Below are 19,487 nucleotides of genomic sequence, written 5' to 3'. Positions count from 1 at the left end.
GCTTCTAGGAATGTGTGTCTTCTATGTAATCAATTTGTTACTATATAACTGTTCACAGTAGTCTCTTATAATCTATTTTGCTTGAGTTTAGTTATTTCAGATGGGAGAGTATGTGTGATTCCTGTTATATAAACTTGACCAGAAGCAGTAGTTCCATCCTGATTGATTTTAATTACTTACTTTATTTTGGGGGTGAAATATTATCATGTTTCTAAGAATAAGAAATATATAAAAAGTTGTACTCAGAAAATGTCACTCCCCCTCATTCCCTCTACCTTTTCTCTCCAGTTTTCTTTTCACCTTTGTCCTGCCTTTCCTGTAAGATATCTCATTGGTTTTCTGGTTTTCCCATTTAGTTGTTTCTTCTTTTTTACACTAATAAATATTTTATATATATATGTATATGTATATATATATATATATACACACACACACACACACACACACACACACACACATATATATTTATCATATCTCCTCTTACTTACATGAAAGGTAGAATACTTAGATAGTCTTCTGCACTTTGGTTTATCAGCCTATTGTATATATCATGCAACAACCTATCCTGGATACAATTCCTTATAATGTCATAGAGATCTTCATGCTTTATATAGTTTCATAGTACATACTTCACTGGGTATGTTCTGTAGATAATTCAAATACTGTCCTATGTCTGGGCATCTAGGTTGTTTCCTATATTTTGCACTTACAAACAGGTTGCAGTGTATAATTTGGTACATTTATATTTTCTGTTGTTGGAAGCTCAGGAATCCTGGCTCACCTTGAGCTAACTAGATGCTGCAAAATTCTACTCCAAATCTAAGTAACACAGAGGCCTAAGATTTTGGTTTCTTATAGGAAGCTTTTTCTTCCCACCCCAAACTCAAATAAATACCTTGTGAGCTTGTAGCAATGGCAGGAGGAGTATTCCTAGTCCTTGAGTATCTTTGTCATTTGGGGTTGCTATAGTAAAAATACTATAGACAGAAATTTATTTTTCACAGTTCTAGAGGATAGGAAGTCCAAGATCAAGATACCAGCCAATTTGTTTCTTGGTGAGGGCTCTCTTCTTGATTTACAGATGCCTTCACTATATTCTCACATGGTCAAGAGACAGACATCTCTCCCATGTCTCTTCTTATAAAAGCGCTAGTCCTGGGGCACCTGGGTGGCTCAGTTGGTTGAGCATCTGACTTCGGCTCAGGTCACGATCTCACAGTTTGTGGGTTCAAGCCCCACATCAGGCTCTTTGCTGACCGTTTGCTCGGAGCCTGGAGCCTGCTTTGGATTCTTTGTCTCCCTCTCTCTCTGCCCCTTCCCCGCTCACACTTTGTCTCACTCTGTTTATCAAAAATAAATAAATGTAAAAAAATTAAAAAAAAATAGTAGCACTAGTCCCATTCATGAGGGCTCTGCCATCATGGTCTAATTACCTCCCAAAGGTTTCATCTGTCACTTCAGAGTGAGGATTAGGGTTTCAGCACATGCATTTGGTGGGGGACATAAACATTTAGTTGATAGCACTGAAGGGTATGATTTTTGAGGACCCCAGCTTTATACATGTCTCAAGTCCAATTTCTTACCTTCCATAGCCCCAGGCCCTTTTCTGCTTTTGATGTAAGCCCATTGTTGCAACTTTATTCTGCAGTCCTTCTTGAAGACTACCCTAAGTTTTCTCCTACATGTTTGTTTTTTAAAGTCATCTGCTTTCTCTGGCACCTGGAAAATTCATTTCCTTTCTTATAAGTTCAGTTAGGTATGTTTTTAATATTTTGTTTCTATTTTTATTTCATCCCACTACAATATTCAACCCACACGGCACAATGCCTGGCGTCCAGCACCCACAGTCACTCTAGAGCACTTCTCCCCAGTCCCCTTCATCTAAATAAATTTCCAGTTCTAACAGCATCTGTTTTTCCACAACTGTGTGCTTCCCACCCCCAGGTACCTCTTAACTGTTTGTTTATTTGAGAGAGAAAGAGTGAGAGAGAGCATGCGAATGGGGGAGAAGGAGAGAGAAAGAGAGAAGACAGAGGATCCTAATCAGGCTCTGTGCTGACAGCAGACAGCCTAATGCGAGGCTCACACTCACAAACCGTGAGATCATGACCTGAGCCAAAGTCAGACGCTTAAATGACTGAGCCACCTAGGTGCGCCCAGTTAGCCATTTTTTAAAAATTTAAAAATATTTTACTTAGGAATTTGGGGAGGAAGGATTTTCATGTTATTTTAGACCACTAATTTTGCTGGGCGACTTAACATATATCCTTGCATGGACACACCTCCCACAAACAACCCACACCCTCAGAGGAGTAACCTGCACAAGGCATCACAGCTAATTCAGTGAGGAATTAACTTGATTCTAGAAGCAACTTGCTGGGAATAAAGCATTGAGCTGTCACTAAAAGGAAATTGGCCATGTCCAAATTTTGAAAAATCAACAATTAAGAAGGAAAATGACTGGTGATAGCCAAGATGGAAGGGGGTGGCTGGGTAATTTTTAAAATGTATCATTCATAAAAAATGTCAATTTTATTTAATTGTTTAATTTTATATCATGTGCATTTTAGGTGATAATTCTAAAGAGAAATCAAATTCAAAGATTGGGAGTCTCTGAACTCAACTTTTGGGTAAGATTCAACATTTTTAACCATTTCTTCGAACTTTTTATTTCTATAAACTGAATACAGACAGTATACTTTAAAACGCGAATGACTTATAGTCAATAAATCTTATAAATACCTACTAATATGGGGCAAGAAATAGTCCTTAGTGACATCTACAAGTCATTATCAGGAACGAGTTCATGTATTTCAGTACCACTCTCACGCCTCTCTTCCTTTACTTTTCACCCTGCTATATATACCTTTACTGCCTTGCTTTCTAAAAAATTTTTTTTTGCCTTGAGTTTCTCCCTTTAGATTTACTAACCTTCTCTTCAAAATAACTCAGCCTGTAGTCCTGCCCCCACTTTCTGTTTTTCTTTTCTCTACATCTATCATCTATCTGTTCTTCTGCTTCCCATGTTAGACTATTATTTTTGTCCCTGTCACATTTTCCCTACAGTCTCCCAGCCCCTTCTTACATCAACTCAGACACCACCTAATCTTCTTTTGACTTCTTCCCACACATGCAAATGGATGGCCCACGTTAATTCTATGTTTGTGTGTTTTGTTTCCAAGTAAACTCAGTATGCTGTTAGGTAGACACTACAATTACTAATTCTCGTAATATTGGACAGGTGACACTCCTTTTTTATCTCTTGATCTTTGATGTAGATGTACACCTATGAAAAAGTAAAACCTGCCATATTGAAGAACTATGTGATTACATATGATATATTAATAGGGGAAAGCTGGAGAAGTTATGGTAAGATAAGGTAGATTTCTACTCAGAATGCAAAAGGACAAAGTGTATTGAGTTGCCAGTTACTCGCTACTGGAGGCTTTCTCTAATGGTGAAAATATAGAAATATTTGTGCACTTGAATTAGTGGATGATATGACTCTTCTAATATATGATTTTTTTAGTTCACAAAAATTAGCAGTTTTTTCCAAGATGAAGCCAGGAAATTGATGGAAAATTCAAAGATCTTCATTTAATAACTGAACTCAAAGTCAAAATTTCTATTACAAACTGTTGAAAAATGGCAACAAACAGAATAGCATCCATGGACATTTAGGAAATTCTGCCAAAGCTGTACTGAGATTTATTCTCTTCTTTTCAGTTTTAGACTGGAAAGAGTAAAAATTAAGCTTTCAAGTCAAGAATTCAAAGAAAAAAGCATCTAAGGAGAAAAAAGTTGAGATATAATTAATGTTCAAAACATTTATTTTTTAAAGCTGACAGAATTGATGTCAGTCTTTTGCAAAGGGGAGAAATAAATTTTAGTTATCTAAACAATACAAAGGATATTCTGGCCTTTTATGGCTTTTTCCCCATAAAAGGCAAAAAGGAAAAGCAAAGATATTTTGTGAACTAATACTTTTTCTTGCAACCCCTTCCTCCCAAAAAAACTTGGCGTTTTACTATTCCAAGTAATTCTTTCATACCTGTGGAATAAAGATTATATTGCATATCTTACTCCATATGGTATTTAGAAGCCAAGGTCTGAATGCTGAGTGTTCTCATTGCTACACTGTTTCCTTGCTTCTGGACCCATACTTCTAGACGGATATAGATACATATGCATACATACATCTAATATTTGTATCATTGAAATTCCACAAGGAGAGGTAAAAGAGAGTGGGGCTGAAAAATTTTGAATATGTAATGGCTGAAGACTTTCCAAATTTGGTAAAAGACATAAATCTACAGAGTCAAGAAATGGAGTGAATCCCGAGTAGGATAAGCCCAACAATATCCATGCCAAGAGACATCATAATTAAATTTCTGAAAACTAAAGACAAAAAATCTGAAAAGCAGGCAGAGAGAAATGACATGTTGCCTATAGGGCAAAACTGATTCAGATTACATTAGCCTGAAACTATGGGGCCAGAAGGAGATGGCGTAACATTTGTCAAATGCTGAAAGAATTGTCAACTGCAAATTAAATGTCCAGGGATAGTGTCTTTTAGGAGTGTAGGGGAAATAAAAGACATTCTCAGATGAAGGAAAACTAAGAGAATTTGTTGCTAGCAGAGCAACCCTTAAAGAATAGTAAATGGAAGTTCTTGAGGCAGAAACTAAATGACCAGAAGGAATCTTAGAACATCAGGAAGAAATTTAAAAAAAAAGAAAAGAAAAGAAAAGAAAAGAAAATGGATACATAAAGGAGTAAATGTAATATACTATTCTTGTGTTTTTCTTTTCACGTGTTTCCTCTTGGCTTATTATTTAGCTAGATGTTTGAATCAAATTTTTAATTAATTTATTTTTTCTCTCATTTTTATTGGTATGAGTTTTTGAGGCCATGGATTTTCTTCTGATCATTGTTTTACATGACTTTCTTCATTCCTAATACGTAGTTTTCACGATCATATTTGAAAAAAAAAATTTTTGTTTCTCTTTCACTTAAGACCTGTTTTAATAGTAAGTTTGTTAATTTCCAGGTGGGAAGGACCTTTTTTTCTTCTAACTTTGTTATTAATTTCTAGTTTTATTACATCACGATGATAGAAGATTACATTTTTAGTTTGTGGACCTACTGGATGCTTTCTCTGTGACCTAATGGATGATCATTTTTTTGTGAATATTTTATGTGTGCTTGATGAAGGTGTATCCTTTATTAGCAAGACATATTTTGATAAATTTATCCACGAAATTTATTTTTAAATGTTTTGGCCTTTTATATCTTTATGTATTATTTGCCCACTGACCTCTCTTGTATTGAAAAAGTGTATTTAAGTCTTTTAATATTAGTGTGTTTCTGTTTCTCCTTGAAGATCCAGTAACTTCTGTTTTATAAGGATGGTTGCAGTACATAGATATTCATACTTAATTATATTTTCTTCATGAATTTTGTCTTTTAGTGTCAAAATAATTTCCATATCTAATGCTTTTTGGTGTGAAACTTAGTGATGATAGGATTATAAGCTTGAGTTTCTTATTAGCTTTGGTACATTTTTGCCGCTGTTTCATTGTCACGTTTTTGAATCTGTTTCAGTACATCTTTGTATAGCACAGGTCAAACACTGCTTTGTGAGAATTTGAAGATTTTTATTTATGTTGTAAATGTTATATTATTTTTTGTATTTACAATTTCTCTACATATTTCATTACACATTTCTCTTTCATTTTTAACTTTCTATATTCAGGAAAGTTGTTCCCTCAATTATTGCATACTTGAAACTGTTTTTCTGTAATCTTTATACCTGAATGACAGATGGTCTAGATATAAAGTTCTTGGTTCCCACTTTCTTGAGTGTCTTGAAAATGCTTCTACACTGTTTTATCGCTTTTATGTTTCTTTTAATATGCATGATGCAAGCCAAATTTTCTTGCCCTTCTAAGTTATGTGCTGAGAAGTGTTACGGACTTTTCTTCCTTTTTAAGTTTTACTAGGCTATGTCTCGAGGTAGTTTACCATACTGGTCAATTTTCCCAATTCCTGGTGGGTCCTTTCCACATGTAAGTCCAGGCCTTTTATTTCTAGGAAGTTTTCTTAGATTGTAGTTTGAATACTAGTGTGAATTCATTGCTCAGTTTTTCTTTTTCAGGGACTCCAATTACAAACATGTTGCCTGTCTTCTGTTTCTACTACTTTCTATGATTCTTTTATTTCCTTGTTTAATCTCATTTTTATTCTTTTGTGGGTGTTTTTTTTTTTTTTTTACTGTCTTCAGTGCCTTTTTTGAATTTTTATTTAAATCTCTGCTCCTTCAGTTACCTTGAGATGGTCTTCATTTTTCAATGGTTTCCCTCTTTTCTTCCATTTCTTTTTCTATATTTAATAAGTACTCTCAATTTTTTTCTGGTTTTGTCCATTTATGTTCTTAGTTTCAAAAAAAAATTATGTCTCTGAATGCTTATTTGAGCTTACTTAATTCAGCTTTTAATTCTGCATTGTAGTTTTTTCTGCTTTGTAAGATTTTTATCATTCATTTGAATGGATATCAGCAGCTGAAATGTTTGACTCTCAGTTTTGTTACCTTCTTATAGAAGCTCTATTATAGATCATATAGACATCTTTCATCTAATTAGTTTGTGTTCAGAGCAGGTATTTTCTAATCCAGGTGCAGCCTTTTGTCAATGTAACAAAATCTGGTTTTATCAATTAGTAACTTCCTTCCTTCATCTTTCAGTGACAGTAGTGATTGTCTTTTGTTTGGTCCTCATTTATTTTTCTGGATACTTGATTTTCCTTTCTTCCTTATTTCCTTATCCACACATTCTTCAGAGGGTTTCTCTCTTTCTTTTCCCTTCCTCTCTTTCCAGAAGTAATGCCTTTCTGAGGTCAGTTCTTCTTATACTGAGCCCTTTAAGTCCCCGCTCTGTAGCTCATTCTCCAGTCTCCTGGCTCTTCTCACATGTAAGGTGGACCTTCTCTCCCTCGGTTATTTCAGTTCATTTTAGGACTCCTCACCTCCCTCTCTCCTCTTGTGCATGATTTTGAGACTCCCCTCATTCTCTGCAAAGGCTTAGATCAGGAACTTGAGGTTTAAGTTTGCTGTATATGTTGTTCCTTTCTATTTACAGGTAATTTGAAGTTTGTACTGTTACCTGTTTTTTATATTTGTGATTGCGTTGTCCTACTTGTTGGATGAGTGTGGAGAGATTTGGATTTAGTCTGCTATAACTTTCCTCAGGCTACCTAGAAGTCCACATCTGTGCTTTTTCTAATCAAGGTTAGCCAAAAAATAAACAAAACAACAGAAACCCCCACGTGAGTTTTAGTTTCTATTTCTCTCTTTAAAATGAAAGCTTAAGTTTTGAAATTTTCCTTTCTTGAGGAAGGACTCATATAATTCTATTTCCAAAAGAGTGGTAGAAGAATATTTTATAATTTAATCCTATTTTTGAAAAAAGGGCTTTTCTGCTAGGAAATAATATTTGGAACCAAACATGTAACTCCTTTCTTCACAGAAATTGAAAATAAATAACTTGAAAAAAATTCTTTGAGAATCTGTAGAACTCTAGTGTTGTTATGTAGTTTATACCAATGTCATCTGTTTCAATTCTTTGCCTTTAAACAAGACTTTCTAAAGGAGCAACCTTTTTTCAGACCACATCACTAATATAGTTTTCCATACCATGATTAAAATTTCCCATACCACTTGTTGATATGATTGAATTTTGTAGCTGGGTAACTTACGATTTTTAGGGTCTGACTTCTGTCTCTTTCTTTCTTTCACTTTCTAGCTGCTTCAAGGCTTTGCCTGGTTGTGTGGAACAATTATTTTGAAATTTCTGACATCTAAAATGTTAGGTGTTTCAGATCATGTAAGTACTTTCTAGTTAAAGCATAAAAATTCCTATAAATATGTAGCTGGATGAAAACTTTAAAACCGTCTATTTTTACCTCTTTAGTTTATAGAGATTAAGTGCCTTTTCAAGGTCCTGGAGTTAGTTATTGGCAGACTCCGTAATAAAACCCTACAGTTAAGTGATCTTTTCAACCCACTAAGAAAAAACTGTATCAATGAATGCTAACCTAGCCATCCAGAAAAAAAAAAAAAGAATAATATCTTAAGTAGTTATGTGTTTATATTTCAGTTAAAATACGAATTGGGGCACCTAGCTAGCTCAGTCAGTAGAGCGTGTGACTCTTGATGTTGGGGTTGTGGGTTCAAGCCCCATGTTGCGTATGGAGATTACTTGAAAAATAAACTCCTAAACAAATAACCTCATTTATTTAAATAATAAGTTACTCATTTATTGAAAATGTTAACATATGAGCAGTCTGTACTCAGCTTTGAAATATAATAGTCAAAATCTTAATGTAGTTTTATTTATGTATAGTTAATAGACTAAAATTAAGATATGACTTGATATTTTTAAAGCTTTTCTTGTTATGTAAAAGGAAAGTGGTAAATGTTAAAAATCCTCTATCTTTTCATCTTCTAGAAAATATATGGACCTATCCCTCATGTGTGGTGTGTGTTTGTTTTAAAGCCAGTGTCTTACATAATAGCCCTTGTCAAAGCTTAAGTCCCTAGTTAGCTAATCAGTTTAAGGGACAGAAAACAATGCAGAAACTTACTTTTGATTCTTACTTTCTGTTTGGATATGAGCATACATGAGCAAATCACACAGTAACCTACTCTGAAATGTACTTCATCTCATACTATCCAATTAGAACCCTGTCTAATGCTGAAATTTCTTCATCTTTAACAACAGATTATGGTCCTTACTCTCTAAAAGGTCAAGTGCTATCACTCTCCAGTAGAATTGAGCTAGCATACATGTCCAAGTTAAATAAAATTTCAAAGTATATGGATTTATCTGCCATTTATTGGTAGCTCTGTATGGTGATTTATTAGGTTTATTTGTTGCTGCTTTTCTCTGGTATGTCTGACATACTCCTTTTTTCTTTTCCTTTTTATTCTGTAGGGCTAAACATTTTATGGTGAACTTTATTGAGGCCTCCTAAGTCATCTATTTGTTAAGTTGGTCTATGGGTTTCTTTTCTGCCTTGCTCCACGTTGTCACCCAACTCATTACAAATCTTACACACACACACCTATCCCCCCCTCCCCCCCCGGTACTCTTAAATTGCTTCGTGTGTGTGACACTTGTGAGAAAGACTTGCAATGAAAGTGGTTTAGTTAAATTATTATTAGTCATCAGGCCCAGTCAAAATTAGAAAAATGAAGTCAATTTTAAATTATCCTTGCTACTGGTAGATAAGGGGAACCATAAATAAATGAAAACCACAGATAATTATTACACTTGATATAAAATAATTTCATTTCTGTAAAATAATTTGAATTAAGGTTTACATACCAAATATTTTTTCTGGCCTTCTGAGAATGCAGTGGAAAAACAATTGTCTCACTGACAGTGGGTAATAAATAACTGAAAATAAGAGTTCTACATTGAGTTTGGTTAGTGATGTTTATTTCAAAGGCCTTGGAGATCAAGTAACTAAATCAAAGTCGTGTGTGTAGTTGTTATAATTCTTATGATGAATAGCTGTTATGTTTAATGGCTTGACTGTATGCCTGAAAAATTCAAGAAACACCAAAAATTGTAATCAGTGTATGAAACTTTGTGAAAATGACAACACATAGGAAATTTATTCATGTTTTTCACTGTGTGGTAAAAAGGGTTAATGTGAGATTGTTTTCGTCTTGAGAAATGATTATAAAATCTCATGATTAACTACATGGTGCTTTCTGCCCAGCGATTGTTGATCTTAACTCACTCTTTATATTATCATGTCTGCTTATTTTTTCTGACCTCTTTCTGCTTTTCATTCTTTTGATATTTCTCTTTGTTTTCAGTTTTCTTCATAATTCAGTTTATAATAATGTATTGTTCACTGAATTTTTTGTTTGTTTTCTTTGAGGGCCGTCCATGTACCTTGGATTTATCTGCTCTGTAGACTTAGTTAATATTACAACAAATCAGTTATTATTGACCATAATTATTAGTGTAATTTTAATTTCTTTTACTTTATTTTCTTCCCAGATTCGCCTGAGTGACCTTATAGCAGCCAGAATCTTAAGGTATACAGATTTTGATACCTTAATTTACACCTGTGCTCCTGAATTTGACTTCATGGAAAAAGCGGTATGAACGGTTTTTTTTTGTTTGTTTTTTTCCTTCTCTACAGGTATGATGGTCTTTTGCTCTTAAGTTTTCCTTTTAGTCTGAAACTCAAATTTTTTATTCAGAGACAACCAACTTTATCATTTTTTACTATAATTTTTACTAATCATAAGCATTCCTTACCTGTTTCTGTTTATGTGTAAAATGAGTAAACAGTGACCCCTATCTTAAAGAGTTCTTGATGATGGTTGAATGAGATAATCCAGGAAGAGTGCCTACCATACTATTTGATCCACAGTGAATACTATTAGTACAGTTCAATTACTTTTAATAGTGGATGTCACTTAGAAGTATGGGACTACTCACGAAAAATAAATCTAAGTTCTTGTTTTGGTTTTTTAAAAACTTTAGTTATGTTTCATTTAATACATCAAATATTATAAAAATCTTTAACAAAATGGTGCCGAGAAAGATATACTATTAATCATACGTTATTCTCTTATCTATCCAACCAGTCATACGTTTACTCAAAAACTATTATGAGCACTAATTATCTGTGAGGCTGTTGGCTGCAAAGAGGAAAATGGCTTGGCTTCTGCCTTCAAGAAAGTATTTAATTTAGTGACATGGTAAATCACTCTGACCACATTAATGGGTCATGAGAATTATTTAGCTGCTAATGTCATTTCAGTACTTATTCATATTTACAGTAAGTATGTAGGCTGACTTTCTTCCTTGTTCGCTCTAGTTTCACCAGTGAAAATAATGGAACTTTGCAACCCAGGAAATGATAATATAGGGCCTGGGGATCAGTAAACACAAAATTTAAAAATTAATATTATATAAATAAAGGAAAGATAAAACCAAAAGAAGGAGAAAAATAATATATAGCTAATTTTTGTTTTAATAGTTTTTACCGTTAAAACCTTTGGTGCATTTGTATAACTTTTTATAATTTTCATTCTTATATTAGAAGATGAAGGTTGATAAATATACATAATAATGGCAAAAACATTTTTACCTTTATGAAATTTCATTGTGACATAAGTTTTTACTCAATATAAAATTTAATAAATGACTTTTGAACAATTTGCTTTATTTCAGACTCCATTGAGATACACAAAGACATTATTGCTTCCAGTTGTTATGTTGATTACTTATTTTATCTTTAAAAAGGTATATTTAAAAATTTGTTATCATTTGCTTTTGGGTTCAAGATAAGGGCTATAATAGAATTGTAGTTCAGAATTCCATCTTATCAGAATTCCATCTTATTTTTAGGATGAACCCTTCCCCCATAAAACAGATTTCTTACTCAGATCTTTATCTAGTATTATATGGGTTTTAGAAAGCCTCATTAGAAAAGATATTCTTATTTATTCTTTCAAAAGAAATTTGTCAGTTACCTACTATGTACCATGAACTATATTCACATTGTCAGTCCACTGGAACAAATAAAACAGGCCTGCTTCTGTCTTGGAACTTACATTCTGGTGGGTGTGGGTGCGGGGTGCGGCATTAAGCAAATAATCACACAATAACTAAAGAATTACAATTGTTATAGGTGCTGTGAAAGGAAGATGACAGTTTGGTAGCTTTTAAATATAAGCACATTCAAGGAAGTCTTAATCCGCTTTAAGACCTTCACAGGAGAAATTCTACACACATTCTTTAAAAAGTCATTGTGTGTTCACTGTTTTCCCAACAAAAGAAAACATTATTAATGATAGAAGAAATAATATTCTAAAATACCTGTGACAGATTTTCTTGGTCTTGAAGTGGTATATCTGAAAGCCTAAAGAACCTGGGTCTTAGTTTTTTTGCAATTTTGAACCATCTTTATGATACTGTTTACAAGTCATCTTAAGTCAGTATTGTTATGCCCAGAATTCGTGATCCCAAAAGACCACCAGGGAGCCAAGTCCGATGTAAAAGCAAAAGAGCCTTTATTCGCGCTAGCTCCAGCTCAATCCCCTACCTGCACCGAGGCAGTGGTGAGATACTGGGGAGAGAGAGAGAGTTTCAAAGGGACAAAGGTTTTATTGGGGCCTAGGGGCAGTTAGTGAGGTAATGGCTATGGCCTCAGCCGATTGGCTGGGGAAGGGTCCGAGTCCTGTTAGGCAGGTGAGGGTGGGGGGGTTACTCAAGGGGAGGAGGTGTGGTCAAGGTGAAGGACACAGAACAAGATGGAGTCGGCCGGCGTAGGCCCGCCCTTTCAAGTATGTATTTATCATAGACTTTTAAGTAGATAGCAGGAGCATCTCTCTGCCACCATACCAGGGGTGGCCCTGATCCAACTAGTTTTCTATGTGTAAAGTCACGGTGCATACCTTGTGTGTGTGGTTGCAGTTCCCACATTTTCTCATTCCCGTGTTTTCATGTAAAATGTGAACAATTTATGAGAAGCCTCTGTCTCTACCTTGATCTCTGTTGTTTCTCCCTTGACCCAGTTCCCTAGGGACCACTTGGAAAGAGGCTAGAGGTAATGAGAAGGAATGGGTAAACTAGAGCAGTGTCCCCTGGGCTCTGCCTAGCTCTCCACTAGCCTGTTTCCATTCCATCATGGCAAACGGTGGTATTCTTCCAAGGCTACACTTAAAGGGGTAATGCAGGAATTAACTCTTCAGTGAGGAGATAGCTGGCATCGGAGAAGATGAGAGCTAGATCTACTATTACTATTTTTTAAAATTAAGATCCAAGACTCATAAACATAGTACTCGCCCCCAGACATACCACAGCTCAAATGCATGTGCATTAGCATGTTCTCTCTCTCTCTCTCTCTCTCTTTCTCTCTCTCTCTCTCTCTTTTTCTCTCTCTCTCTTTCTCTCTCTCTCTCTCTCTCTCTCTCTCTCTCTCACACACACACACACACACACACACACACACACACACACAACACACACACACAAACCCATCCCTGCAGCTTAACTCCTTTCTGCCTCCAGGTAAACCCCTCATCTTTATTTGTCCCATTGTGGTTTCTTTTTCACCTCAAGGATATTTCTGATCTAAATTTACTTTTTCACTTGTGTGAAGTCACTTCTGGGAAGAAAGAAAGAAGGCATATATAGTATGATTTTTCTGTGACACTACAGAATCCTAAACGCCCCTAAGTGCATATATTCTATCAACTATACCACCAAATAGGCTTCGTGCTTGCCTAAGTGACTAGAATCTCATTTATGTCACTTGAAACATTCATCCATAAAAAATGCTCTTGAACAAATGAGAGAAGTTAAAGATTCTAAACTTAGATTTAATTTTAAATTAGAGTTCAAATTTCACTCTATTTTTTTTCATTGTTTATTTCTAAGTTGTAAAGCGCATATCCTTCACAGTTTAAAATTTTAAGTTCCCCATAAGGTTTTTATCTTACTGTTTAAGTTGCATAGGATTGTAGCTAAAGCCTCCTTGGCCCAATTTAGCCCCCACCTTCCCCTTCACTCCTCCTGCTCTCCTCCCTCCCTCAGCATCTTGTGGTACATTGTCAGAGGTGCTCACTGGCCTTCCCAGTGCTCACTCATGGCTGAGATCAGGGAAGCAGATATGCCATAATAATTTTATAATAATCTGGAGTTTCAGTGAAGCAGGAGTATGGACTGCAGTGTATGGAGTATGGAGGGAGGTGGGTAGGGGTGGGGGAGAGTTTCCCACTCTGCGTGGAAGGTTAAGATCGTCTCTGAAAGTACATGGGAGAAGCAGCCTCCTTTATAGAAACTAATTCCCCACTTTCAGCCCACCTCCCTCCCAGTAAAATACAAACTTAAACTCTAGCAAAGAGTTGTCCACATGTAAGGGCTTAGAATTTTAATGTTGAAATGGACCTTAAAGATTTATCTCAACAGTGGGGGTGCCTGGGGAGCTCAGTCGGTTAAGCGGCAGACTTTGGCTCAGGTCATGGTCTCATGGTTCATGAGTTTGAACCCTGCATTGGGCTCTTCTGCTGTAAGGAGCCCACTTTGGATCCTCTGTCCCCCTCTCTCTCTGCCCTCCCTGTCCCTACTCCCCCACCCACCCCCTTGTGCACTCTCCCTCTCTCTCTCAAAAATGAATAAACATTTTTTTAAAAAAGATTTACTCCGGGGCGCCTGGGTGGCTCAGTTGGTTAAGCGGCCGACTTCAGCTCAGGTCATGATCTCGCGGTCCGTGAGTTCGAGCCCCACGTTGGGCTCTGTGCTGACAGCTCAGAGCCTGGAGCCTGTTTCAGATTCTGTGTCTCCCTCTCTCTGACCCTCCCCTGTTCATGCTCTGTCTCTCCCTGTCTCAAAAATAAATAAAACGTTAAAAAAAAAGAAAATTAAAAAAAAAAAAAAGATTTACTCCAACACTCCTTTCTTTTTTTTAATAGCAAAGGAACTTAGAATGGCAAGAAAATATTTGCCTGGGGCAAAGATGGGATTAAAGTGTTTCTGAGAACTCACTTTAACAATTAAGATACTTTTTCCTTGTGGGGGTGTTTACATTAATGAATTGGAGCATTTCAAATGTCACATAATTCCTTAGAAAAGTTTAATTTATTCACAGGCTACTCGTGATATTTTATGTGTCTTATCTGCAAACACCTATCAAAGGTAATTATAATTGTTTTTAAATCATACTGTCTTCAGTTACTAAATAACTACTGTAATATTAAATGAATGTATATTGAATCAGCATTTTGATTAAGAAAGACATGAACCAATCTTAGATGTTCTCTTAAAAGACTGAATATATTATTCTTAGAGATTTCTTTTATGTGTTTGGACTTGTTTTGGAGATACTTATATTTGAATTAATTTAAAGTTTAAATCAAGTTAAACTTTAATATATGGCTAGAATTTAAAGTCCATAAACAGAAGTAAGCTAAAGTTTTATTTGGGCAGGTTTTTTTTGACTTTCAGAGAAAACATAATTATTTGTTTTTCTGCATAATCATGAAATAGTTTATTCTCCATTTATTGTAAAGCCATTTGCTGTATCACTCTTTTTTTTTTTTTTGGTGGTTTTAGTGAAGTCACTAGAATTATGGCATAAACATATGTGAGTAAAATAGATCACACATTGCTAAACATATGTGAGTAAAATAACTCAAATCACACATTGCTACCAGACATGAGAAGTAGATTGTGAAGAAAATTTCCTTCTGAGGAATATCTTAAATTAAATTTTATACTTATAGCTGTATCATTAAATTTGATGTATTTAATGAAATTTATTTTTAGGACAGTTTTAGATTTACGGAATATTTGTGAAGTTAGTACAGAGAGTTTCCATGAGCTCCATACCCCATGCTTATATTTTCAGTAAAGCATTTCATATGGTTGCTAGAAGAGCTAAACAGAACCCTATGTTTGAAATGGTTAAATCTTATTTGTTGAAATCCAAATCGAGGCGCTTAATAGACCCATGTTCTGGGTCTTAAATCTTAATAGACTTTGTTCTGGTCAGATAGAGACCAGGCAAATATGCCTTGATGCAGTAAAAAGAATGTTTTTAGAGCCATGGGAACTATTCACATAAAGAATATATGATGGCACCCGGGATATTTAATTGGATAATAGAGGATTGAGAAGTACTTTGTGACTGTCTTCAAATATTTGAGAGGGTACAGTGTGGAAGAGGACAGACTTGAGGGGACCAAAGGGTAGAAGATATTTAGCTCAAAGGAAGGAGGTGATTACAGTCCTGAAAGTGACAGCCTTGTGTGTGTGTACGGGCAGAGGAGTTTTTTAAATTACAAAAATAATACATGTGTACAGTAATACATTCAGATGAAATAATATTTCAAGAAAAGAGAAAATGTTTCCCTCCCTTAGAGCTACTACTCATTGGTGCTGATTGCAAATGGCTTCATATGTATCATTCTAGAAAACACTTCCAAAAACACAATAGTTTTATAAAAAATAGAATCAATATTATTGTTATGTAACTTTTTATTTTTATTTAACAGCTTATCTTGGGTATCTGCCTAGATCTTCCTCATACTTTGTAGTGGTCTCCACATTTTATTGTTCCTCATATGAGTGATTACCAAGTACTTAGCTAGTCCCTCATCAATGGGCGTTAAGATTATATTTATCTTTTTGTCATAACAACAAGTGCTAAGAGTAATGAACATTTCTGTACATATTTCTTTGCATACTTATTTTAATATTTAGAATATTTAGTATTAGAATATTTGAAATGGGACTTTTGAACCGTAATTTATAAATGTTTATAATTTGATAAATCCTGAGAACCTATGATGGGAGTGTCCATTTCTCTGTATCTCCATGAACACCAGTGTTATCAAACTGAACTTTTTCTCACAGGTAAAAAAAGAAAAAAAAAAAGGTGGGGGGAAGCAGGGGGTCTCATTTTATTTTATCCGTCTTTACCAGGGAAGTTTTACATCTTTCAAATGTCTGGTGTATTTGTATCTCTTGACCATTTGAAAATTGATTTGTAGGGTATTTTAATTTATATTATAGACAGTAACCTTTTGCCTATTACATGTATAACATTTCTTCTAGGATGTCAATTTATAGTTCATTAATGGTCTTTGCTTTATAGAAGTTTAGAATTTCTGTACAGTCACAACTATACATTTTCTGTGTTAATTTGTTCCTTAGAAACACCCACATCAAAATCATTAAATTACTTCCTCATATTTTCTTTCATAATGTTTATTTTTTGCCAAGTAGTAAGTATATATTTAAAGTGTACAACACAATGACTTGATGTACATATATATTGTGAAGTGATCACCACAATCAAGTTGATTAATACATCTAACACCTATATCACCTCTCAGTTACCTTTTTGTATATGAGAATGCTTAAGATCCTTACTCTCAGCAAACTTTAAGTATACAATACAGTATTATTAACTATAGTCACTATTCTGTACATTCTTTTCTCAGAACTTTTTCATCTTACAACTAAAAGTTTGTATTTTTTGATGAACATCACCCGCGTCAGCCCCCACCCCACAGCCTCTGGCAACCACCATTCTACTCTGTTTCTGAATTTACTTTTTTTTTTCTTTTTTAGACTCCACGTATATGCGATACCATGAAGGATTTGTCTTTCTTTGACCTATGTCACCTAGCTTAATGCCCTCCTGGTTCATCCATGTTGTCATAAATGGCAGAATTCCCCCCCCTTTTTTTTAAGACTGAATAATATTCCCTTGCTTATATATACCACATATTCTTTATCCATGTGTTCAGTGACAGACACTTCAGCTGCTTCTATATCTTGGCTATTATGAATAATGCTGCCATGAACATGGAAGTGCAGATATCTCTTCAAAATATGGATTTTGATTCCTTTGGATATGTTCCCAGGGGTAGGATGGTTGGATCGTATGTCAGTTCTCTTTTTCGTTTTTTGAGGAGCCTCCAATACCGCTTTCCATAATGACTGTACCAATTTACATTCCCACCAACTGTACACAGGGTTTCCCTTTTCTCTGTGTCCTCATCAACACGTATCTTTTGTCTTTGATTATAGCCATTCCCATAGTAGTGAGGTGATATCTCGTTGTGGTTCCGAATTGTATTTCCTGGATGATTAATGAAATTGAGCACATTTGCATTTTTCCTGTTCTCCTTCAGAAAAAAATGTCTCTTCAGGTCTTTTGCCCATGTTTAAATCAGATTATTTATTTATCGCCATTGGGTTGTATGAGTTCCTTATTTACTTCAGCTATTAACTCCTTATCAGATACACAGTTTGCAAATATTTTCACCCCTTTCATAGGTTGCCTTTTCATTTTGTTGATGGTTTCCTTTGCTGTACAGAAACATTTTAGTTGATGTGGTCCCACTGGTTTATTTTTGTTTTTGTTGATGGTGCTTTTGGTGTCAGACTCAAAAAATCATTGTGAAGATCGATGTCAAGGAGGTTTTTCCCTGTTTTTTCTCATCGGAGTTTTATGGTTTGAAGTATTACATTTAAGCTTTTCATCCATTTCAACTTAATTTTTGTGAGTGGTACAAAATAGGAGTTTAATTTCATTCTTTTACATGTGAATATCCAGTTTTCTAAGCATCATTTATTGAAGACACTATCCTTTTCCCATTGTGTGTTAGTGCCCTTATCAAAGATAAATTGACCATATACACATAAGTTTATTTGGGGACTCTATATTCTGTTTCATTGGTCCATGTATCCACTTTTATGCCTGTACCATACTGTTTTGATTACTATACTTTTGTGATATAGTTTGAAGTGAATAACTATAATACCTGCAGCTTCATTCTGCTTTCCCAAGATTATCTTGGAAATTCAGGGTCTTGTGTTGTTCCATATGAAATTTGGGATCATTCTTTCTGTATCTGTGAAAAATGTCATTGGAATTTTGATTGGGATTGCTTTGAATCTGTAGATTGCTTTGGGTAGTATGGATATTTTAACATTAATTCTTCCAAACCAAGAACATAGGATATCTTTCTATTTGTGTAGTCTTCACTTTCTTTCATCAGTGTCTTACAGTCGTCAGTGTAGAGGTCTCTCCTTGGTGAAGTGTACTCCTTCCTAAGTGCTTTATTGTTTTTGATGCTATTATAAATGAGATTGCTTTCTAAATTACCCGTTCAGATACTTCACTGTGATTGTGTGGAAATGCAACTGATTTTTATATGTTAACTTTGTATTCCACAAATTTACTGAATTCATTTATTAGTTTTAACAGTTTTTTGGTGGGGTCTTTAGGGCTTTCTGTACGTAAGGTCACATCATCTGCAAACAGTTTTACTTCTCCCTTTCTTATTTCTTTTATTTATTTTTCTTGCCTAATTGCCCTGGTTAGGACTTCCAATACAGTGCTAGAGGGAAATAGAGCGGGCACCCGTGTCTTGTTCCTGATCTTCGTGGAAAAGTTTTTGAGGTTTTCAACATTGAGTATGAAGTTAGCTGTGTGCCTTTATTATGTTGAGTTACATTCCTTTTGTACCTAATTTGTTGAGAATTTTTATCATGGAGGGGTTTCGAATTTTGTCAAATGCTTTTTCTGTGTCTGTTGAGATAATCAGATGGTTTTTATTCTTCATTCTCTTAAAGTGGCACATCAAATTTATTGATTTGTATGTATTGTACTATCCTAGCATTGCAAAGATAAATCCCACCTACTCATGGTGTGTGGTCCTTTTAATATGATGTTGAATTAGGTTTCTGGTATTTGTTGAAGTTTTTTGCATCTATGTTCATCAGGGATATTGGCCTACAATATTCTTTTCTTTTATCATCCTTGTCTTGCTTCAGTATGAGGGTAATGCCAGCCTTATAAAATGAGATTGGGAGTGTTCCTTCCTCTTAAATTTGTTGGAAGAATTTGAGAAGGATTAGCATTAATCCTTATTTAAATGTTTGGTA

At 34.9% G+C, this 19,487-nt stretch overlaps 1 protein-coding gene across 1 annotated transcript in view; it reads left to right on the top strand.

Annotated features, from left to right (window-relative positions):
• The window catches only part of DPY19L2 (dpy-19 like 2), a 96,719-nt gene that overhangs the window by 50,189 nt on the left and 27,043 nt on the right, over positions 1–19,487 (top strand). The window contains exons 12-16 of the mRNA XM_003982944.6: positions 2,571–2,630; positions 7,800–7,880; positions 10,071–10,172; positions 11,256–11,327; positions 14,677–14,723. Of these exons, the coding sequence (XP_003982993.2) occupies positions 2,571–2,630; positions 7,800–7,880; positions 10,071–10,172; positions 11,256–11,327; positions 14,677–14,723 (362 nt within the window). The remainder of the gene's footprint in view (positions 1–2,570; positions 2,631–7,799; positions 7,881–10,070; positions 10,173–11,255; positions 11,328–14,676; positions 14,724–19,487) is intronic.

Source organism: Felis catus, chromosome A2 (assembly GCF_018350175.1).
Source record: "Felis catus isolate Fca126 chromosome A2, F.catus_Fca126_mat1.0, whole genome shotgun sequence".
Lineage (NCBI taxonomy): Eukaryota > Metazoa > Chordata > Mammalia > Carnivora > Felidae > Felis > Felis catus.
Note: the sequence above shows the minus strand (reverse complement) of the source record. Positions and strands in the feature narration are given on the sequence as shown.